Source organism: Hypanus sabinus, chromosome 8 (assembly GCF_030144855.1).
Source record: "Hypanus sabinus isolate sHypSab1 chromosome 8, sHypSab1.hap1, whole genome shotgun sequence".
Classification (NCBI taxonomy): Eukaryota; Metazoa; Chordata; class Chondrichthyes; order Myliobatiformes; family Dasyatidae; genus Hypanus; species Hypanus sabinus.
Window position 1 is genome coordinate 112,976,535 of NC_082713.1, and position 8,467 is coordinate 112,985,001.

Sequence of the window (8,467 nt, forward strand, 5' to 3'; positions counted from 1 at the left end):
AGAGTGGGCAGCCAGCACCGTTAGAGTAACCGTGACCAAAAGTGATAGAATTAGGCCATTCAGCCCATCGAGTCTGCTCTGCTATTCCATGATGAGTAATTTATTATCCCTCTCTACCCCACTGTCCTGCCTCTGAAGAGACACTTAAATGGGCATGTGGTTGAAAAGAAAATGGTGGCTTATGCAGGAGGGAAGTGTTAGATTGATCTTGGAGCAGGTTAAAAGGTTGTCACAACATCGTGTGCCAAAGGAATGTACTGTACTAGGTTCTATGCTACTGCAGCACTTGATGATGGGAGAGGCAGATACATTAGGAGCATTTAAGAGACTCTTCGATAGGCACGTGGGTGCAAGAAAACTGGAGACTATGTTGGAGGGAGGGAATTGATCTTGGAGTAGGTTAGAAAGTCGACACAACTTTGTGGGTCGACAGGCCTGTAATGTGCTCTAACGTTTTATGTTCAGGAATCCGTGAATAATGTTAATTAAGTAACAGCCAAGACTTGTGTGAGGTTCTATATAGGCAAAATAGTTATTTATTAATAACTTAGTATAATACAATCATTCTTAGAATAAATCCCCACTCCACATTAAGCCTCCTGTGACAAGAAAATAGGGAACAGCTTCCCACTGGCTACAGAACTACAAGTGCATTGCATACATACAGTATTGACTTTCCAGTTTTCAATACAGACTTGAGAAAAAGAAAATCTATTGCATTCACGATTAATTTCCCTGAAGTGTCTGCACAGAGGTAATGCACTGTATGACCAAATCACAAATTAAAACCCAAAGAAACACCCTGGGTCCCCTGTATCCAAAGAACAGTCTTTTCATTCATAAGCAAGAAAACACAAACACTACATACACATAACCAAGGCTCTCAGTTTAGATGGAGAAAATATAAAGGCCATAAATCAAAAAGCTGTTTTAATTTACACTCACACGTAGCATTTCAAAGCAAAACAGTCGAAGAAATTTTTTTTGGCATATACTGTCCCAGTAATCAGTCAAAACATAACAGATTTACATAATTATACAATTCCGTACTTCCAGCCCCATGAGTCAGCAGGTGGAATGGATTCAATACAAACAGGAAATTACTTTCCCTTAACACTCCATCCCCAAATCTACAGAATCTCAGCTGACATTGCATTTGTACGCAGACAATATATACAGAAAAGTCATGCTGTGAGATACTCAACCAGATCATGAGCACCAAAACTAAACTGTGACCAGTTGCGGAGCTCCACAAAACTCTGTTTCCCTACTGGTGTGAATCGACAAAGTCTTCACTGAAGACAAACAGTTAGCTACCAGCAGGGCAGAAAAAAAGGGCACTGATCAGGGGCAAATTTGCTACTCCTGACTTCTCTCTTTATCCCTTCTTTACACTGCAAAGCTTTCAACCACTTCACTTTCCCAGATAACCTTGTGAACCACCAACGGCCCCAAAGTCAAAGGTCAGGGAAACCTTCCCCCTTTACAACAGGCTGCTTTGACAAGAGCCAAGCTGCCTCCAATGAGATCAGTTATTCTTTCCCAGAGCCAGTTTGACCCTGTTATGTATCAGTGATCCGACCTTGAAAAATTCCTCCCCAGCTTCTTGCGTAGGTGTCGGCAAGTCAGGTCAAGTGGACTGGAGCGAGTCAAGCTGGAAGACGTTGTGGTTGGTGGGGGTGGTAAAGTAGAGGGGCTGGGTGGGCACCCGGTTATCGCAGGGGCTGCTGAGTCCCAGCGTCCGCTCGAAGTCCAGCAGCTGCCCCATGAAGTTGAAGTTGGGGGAGATGTTGGACTTCTTCATCTTGACGATGTCATAGGCGTCGTTCATCGAGAGGTTCAGTTTCTGCATCAGGTAGGCCACGGTCACCGTGACTGACCGGCTGATGCCAGCCAAGCAGTGCACCAGCACGCCACAGCTCTGGTTGCGGGCTTCGTCTGAGGAAGATTAAAGAAAAACAGAACGTGCAGGTCAGTGGGAGTTACAACACCAAGTCTTAGCAGGTCAAAAAACCTCTACTTGATTAACATTGAACAATACAGCTTGGTACAGGCCTTTCAGCCCACGATGTTGAGGCAAGCTTTTAACCTACTCCAAGATCCATCTAACCCTGCCTTCCCACTTAAAGCTCCATTTTTCCACCAACGAAGTGCCCATCTAAATCTCTACCACCCTGCAGTGCGTTCCATGCACTCTCCACTCTAAAAAAAAACCTACATCTAACACCTCTCTCCAATCACCTTAAAATTATGTCCCCTCCTGTTAACCATTCCTGAATAATTTCACATAATTATCCTGCCACAAAACAGCAAAGTTCACATTACATCAGTTTAATTTAGTTTTTTAGAGATACAGCATGGTAGACCAGTCCGTGATAATAAATCTATTTCTGATTACAGAAAGAATCATTTGTAAAGCTACATGCAGTAAGGCAGAGAAGTGGGACTGACAGAAGCCAGCATGCAGGCAAATGGGCTGAATGCCCTTCTATGTCTCCATACAATTTGCAAAACACCTTAACCTTCAACTCACATCATCCCCACCCCACCCTCTCAGTCTCAGTTTCACGGAGCAGCCAGAATGCCAGACCCTGCTCCTGTCTTATTCCTTCTATCGGAAAGGAGGTACAGAAGCCTTGGGTCCCACACCACCAGGCTCTGTAACAGTTATTACCCTTCAGGCCCCTGAACTGGTATGGACAACTTCACTCACCACAACACTGAACTGACTACATAGGTAAGTCACCTGGACCAGATGGACTACACCCCAGGGCTCTTAAAGAGGTAGCTGAAGAGATTGTGGAGGCATTAGTACTGATTACAGAAGATATTGGAGTCCCTTATTGAGGATGAGGTTTTGGGGTACTTGGAGACACATGATAAAATAGGCCAAAGTCAGCATGGTTTCCTTAAGGGGAAATCTTGCCTGACAAATCTATTGGAATTCTTTCAAGAAACAACAAGCAGGGTGGACAAAAGAGAATCTGTGGATGCTGTTCCCTCTCGGCTGTGTGGGTGCGCGGCCCTTCGTAATGGAAATACTCCCTCCCACGCATGTAGCCTTGCAGCTGGAACTGTGCAGCCAGGAAGCTTGTGGTCACGCACTTTGGTAGAACGAATAAAAACATAAACTATTTTCTAAATGTGGAGGAAATTCAGAAATCAGGGGTGCAAAGGGACGTTGGAGTCTTTGTGCAGGATTCCCTAAGGGTTAACTTGCGAGTTGAGTTGGCAGTATGGAAGGCAAATGCAACTTTAGCATTCATTTTCAGGACTAAATTTAAGAGCAAGGATATAAAGCCTCAGCATTACAAGGCATTGGTCAGACCACACTTGGGAGTATGGTGTGCAATTTTGGGTTCCTTTGCTGAGAAAGGCATTGGAGAGGGTCCAGGGGAGGTTGATGAGAATGATTCCAGGAATGAAAGGGTTAACATATCAGCTAGTCCACCATTTATTATCCCCGTCAACCCCATCAGGTTCGATGCCTGTGGGTGAGGGGAGGGGATCTCACTGAAACCCCTGTAAATATTGAAAGGCTTAGACAGAGTGGAGCGGACGTGGAGAGTCTCAGTCCAGAGCACACAGCCTCAGAATGAATAGAGGGATGTCCATTTTGAACAAAGGAGGAATTGTCTTTAGCCAGGGGGTGGTGAATCTGTGGAATTCATTGCCACAGAAGGCTGTGAAGGAAAAGTCATTGGGTATAGTTAAAACATAGCTGGGAAGGTTCTTCATTTTTAGTAAGGGCATGAGAGGTTACCGGGAGAAGGCAGAGGAAATCAGCCCTAGTGGAATGGAGGAGCAGATCTGAATAACCAAATTCTGCTCCTTATACCACAACCTATGGGCTCACTTTCAAGGATTTTGCAGCTCATGTTCTCAATGTTATTTATTACTTGCTTTATATTTGCAGTTTATCTTTTTGACTGCCCGCCTGCGCGCGGTTTTTCATCGATTCTACTGTTTCCTTGTGTCTACTGCGCATGCCCGCAAGAAAATGTGTCTGAGACTATGCGACATATGCGTACTTTGAAATTAAATCTGTAAGTTCGAAATTTACTTTCGACTGTGTGAAGAAAGCTCCTAAAGTAAACTGCAAAACCGAGTCGCAGAGCCGTGTTGTGGAAACGCCGGTGACGTCAAAGGATACACTGCGGCACAAGTGTAACCGGGAATCCTGCTGTGGGTTGAAATGGGTCACAGCTGACAAAAAAGTTCATTCATTCTCCGGTGTATTGATGGCCGTGCGTGAATGTTTCAATAGAAAGTTTGCAAGATGGCAGTGAATGTCCTCTGTGTGGAGACTCCCTGGCTGTAAAGTTTATTAACTGATTCTCTCAAGTGTTTGTGCTCTCGTTACAATAGAGGCATTCAGGCGCATCTAAGGACAGAGGAGTCACAGGGGACTGGGCCCATTAACAGGAACAGGATGTCAACATTGACTGAAAATGGTTTCCTTTGTAGGAGGAAATGCATTACAATGCCTTTAGATTAGTTTTTCTGTGGCTTCTAGCCGAAATTCCTTCCGCCCAGGCTCAAATTAGCCCCGAACTGCAGGACGCGCCTCAGGGATTGTAATTACATTGGTTCTGATTAAATTAAACGTTGTCTGCATAGAAACGGCGGGAATTCTTTCAGAACTTTGTTTAATACCTTCGATTGGAATCCACTTGTCTGCTGGTCAGTTCTTCAAAGAAAAACAATTTAGCCTATGTTACCTCTGACATTAAACAAAAGTCCTTCTAGGCTTAAGTATAGTAGATTTGTGGATGTTTTAGAGGGTAGAACTGTAATTATTTGTATGTGTGGACTCGACTTCAATGACCAGGAACAGCTATGAACGGTCTAACCAACACCACCTTGTCTTTCCTTTTGTTTTCACACTGTAAATTACAGAGTTTCCACACAGTAGTGATTCTAGACCACCATTATAATGGGGGATTATTTTGTGTGCGCGTGTGCGCGCTTCCAGTCCACAGTTCCCACAGTTTGTGCGGACTCGGCCAAGCCGCCCACGGTCCCTGAATGCAAAACATCCGAAATGTTCCGGAACATTGCGGACTTGCTGCGCCTTTCCTCAGAATCCAATACAAACATAACACCAATTTCCTTTTCCTCCTTTCTTTGGAAATATGACCAGAATTGTGAAACTTGCAGCCTGCCCCTTCTTTAAACGCTGCTGGGTCTAAAAAAAGGTCCTTAAGATTTGTTTCAAATGTGTTATTTGCGTCATATCAAACCAGCAAGGCTTGTGCAAGTGTCGCCACACTTCCATCATAGCTTTCCACAGCTTACTAACCCTAACTTGTACGTCTTTGGAATGTAGGAGGAAACGGGGACAATGTAAAAGCTCCTTATAGACCCGTTTGGTGGTAGCAATTGTGCTAACAGTCCCACTGCCGGGCGGCCCCATTAACAAACTGGGTCATGCATTTCGTCCTCTCAATAGTTTAAACATTCAAATCATGATAGAACCTTTAACTAGCGCTCACAATGCCACCCCAGGGTAAATTATCAACCACCCTCAAACAACGAAATTTTAAACAAAACGCAGACTCTGGAGATGCTTAACACAGAGAGAGGGTGAAAGAGAGAGAGAGAGAGAGAGAGAGAGAGAGAGAGAGAGAGAGAGAGAGAGAGAGAGAGAGAGAGAGAGAGAGGGGGGGGGAGGGTGAGGGTGAGGGGGAGGGTGAGAGAGAGGGTGAGAGAGAGAGAGAGGGGGGAGGGTGAGAGAGAGAGAGAGAGAGAGGGTGAGAGAGAGAGGGTGAGAGAGTGAGAGAGAGAGAGAGAGAGAAACGGTCCATATTTCAGGTGAAGACTCTTAAGAGATGGATGAAATTAGTTTTAATGTTCTTGACTGACTTGTTTCTATCCCAAAGGGTCATGAAACCCGCTTCCACCTCCACAGACGCTGCCCGACTTGACGCGCTCTTTTGGCTGCTGCCACCGGGAAGGAAGACATCACCTTCAACCATCAAGGCTGCTGATCCTCGCTCACCTCAACTCTGAACTGATACCACTGCCTATAGACTAATTTTCTACAACCCATGTTCTCAATATTATTTTTTTATTATTCTTTTGCAATCGCATTTTATCCTCGCATGCACACGCTTGTCCGTCTTTATGTGTAGCTTTTCATTGTGTTTCTTTGTATCTACTGTGCCAGTAATAAAATGTATCTCGGGACAGTATATAGTGAAATTTGTATACTTTGATAATAACTTTACTTCGGCTTTGAAGAGTGACTCCAGTCATATCTCTATTTTGTTTTAGATTCCCATTACGTCGTTCTTTCTCATAAGGTATACAAAACACACCTCCCCTTACAACATAAAATGTCGGAGGAACTCAGCATCTTTGGAAAGGAATATCGCCGCTCCTAATCTACGTAATTATCTCTCTGGGCTGGAAATAGGATTCTTGTTTCCAAATAATACTTAGACTAACAAATTAAATTCCTATTTTTTGGCTCACCTATCTTCCTCCAAATCTTATTTAGATTATCCCAATTGCATAAATTTCTCCCAAACTAACACAGAGACGTCGGCAAGACCCCGTCAAAGAACTAGATGGAGAAGGTAGAATCTCTTACCTATAAACGCAATAGCTTCAGGGAAAAATTGGGAAAGGTTTTGACTCCAGTGATCTGAAATGGGGATTTGTTTGTACTTAAATTCGCCGGCGTTCTCAAACAGGTTGGGGAGGTTGGGGGTGACGTTCAAGATGTACTTGATGCCGTGTTCTTCCAACACGTCGAGATTGGTGGAGTCCTTGGCGCAGCCCAGGTACAGATAGGGCAAAATCTCGACTGGGAAAGGAGGCTGGTGGCTGTTGGACACCGGACTGCTCTCGCTCTCAGTTGCGCTGTTCGGCGCGTCCGACTCGATGTCCGACGAGTCGGAGCTGATGCGGAGTCCGCCGAGTCCCAGGACGGGCACCGTGGGAGAGTTACTGCAGCACGAACTGTCTCCGTTAGTCTCGCAGTGCGCCGGGTATTCGGCCTGAAACTTACTGAAACCGCCTGTAGACGCAAACAAAACACAAGGACAGCCACATTAGAACCAGTCCAGTGCCTCAGAATGACCTAACACAAAGCGAGACCATTCGTCCCGTTCCCTGGCATGCTAGCCCCTGCCACTTGTCTAAGTATTATTGGTCTTCCCAGTACTTATATAGTCCTCCGTTAAGAGTCGATATACCTTTTCCCAAACACAATCTACTCATTTCTACCCGCTTTTGTTCAGGAATCTGTCAAGGAATGGGACCCATAATTTCAACAATTTGGGGTGGGGAATAAGGATTCTATTAGGATTGACCAGCCGGTGCGGACCGACTCACGATTTGTAAATTCTTGGTCAACCCAGCGCGATTATTTGAACGAGGACTTCAAGAGGTGGGCCGTGAACTACAATTTACCCGAAATGCTTATTTCATTTTTGGAGCTTATGATTCCCTTCTGTGCCGTAAATTGTATGTCAACAGATTATTTTGAAATTTATATATATATATATTCTCTTGTAGGCATTAATTGCGGAACACCTGGTTTATAAGGATAACAGATCTTACCTTCCAAGCAGAACACTTTGCATCCCTCATCCTTTAACTTTCGGAGTAACAGGCCAAGTACAGACGTGGTGTTCAGATTCTCGTTCCATTCGGCAGAGCTCTCGTCGTACAGGAGAATGATGTCGGTCTTGCAGCGGCGGGCGAAGCGCTCCTTGTCCTCGTTGTTAGAGATAAGCGACTTCACGGGGAAGTTCCCCTTCCTGAGCCGCCGCAGCATGAGGCCCGGGATGGCCACACTGATGGCCGCCTCGATGTGCGAGGACTCGTACAGCTCGTGGGCACGGCAGTCCATCAGCAGCAGGCTGTCGCTGCCTCGCTCCAGCTGGTCGTGGAGCCAACCCGCCGCCTTGCAGATCGCCATTTCCGAGTCAAACGGGCAGCAGGGTAATTTTTCTAACATGGGGACAAAAAATTACTGACCGTGCATGAGCTTTAAAACAAAACGGTCGCCAACCTGTCGACTTTTTTTTATCAATGGGAACACCCCTCTTTAACCGCTCTCGCCAAATCGCAGAGAAATGTATTTGCAAATTGCAAAATGTTTCACTGCAAATACAACCTGATATTGCAAAAATAAATTTAAAAGCAAACCTCGTCCAGAAAAAAAAGAGTTGTATTGTCCTAAGAAAGAGCTTAGCTGGTTTGCATCTGTCGGCGGCTGAGCTCGGATTGCTGAATGGTACAGTACGGCTCGCTCTTTTTTTCTCAATGACCCTGGATGGCGCCGCGTCGTTTGCGCCGCAGCCGCCAGCCAACGTTCAGCGTTTCTTCAATAGAAACACTCAGCCGCCTTGCCCCGCCCCGCCCCACGGATGGATGCATTCAGCAGCAGCCGTCCAATCACCGCTCGCCACTGCTCCTGTCGTCACTGCGTTGCCGGGGCGACAACCCGGATTGG

The 8,467-nt window shown here is 45.5% G+C and overlaps 1 protein-coding gene across 2 annotated transcripts in view; it reads right to left on the reverse strand.

The window, feature by feature from the left end:
* Positions 1–514: 514 nt before the first annotated feature.
* LOC132398344 (dual specificity protein phosphatase 6-like) overlaps positions 515–8,467 on the reverse strand; it is a 7,964-nt gene continuing 11 nt past the window's right edge. The window contains exons 1-3 of one of the 2 annotated variants that reach the window (XM_059977631.1): positions 7,570–8,440; positions 6,596–7,024; positions 515–1,938 (exon numbers count right to left, since the gene is read on the reverse strand). In XM_059977631.1, coding sequence (XP_059833614.1) covers positions 1,631–1,938; positions 6,596–7,024; positions 7,570–7,969 — 1,137 coding nt within the window. In that variant the 5' untranslated portion in view covers positions 7,970–8,440 and the 3' untranslated portion in view covers positions 515–1,630. Of the gene's footprint in view, positions 1,939–6,595; positions 7,025–7,569 lie in introns of both variants that reach the window. The other variant, XM_059977632.1, reaches the window with a different exon arrangement.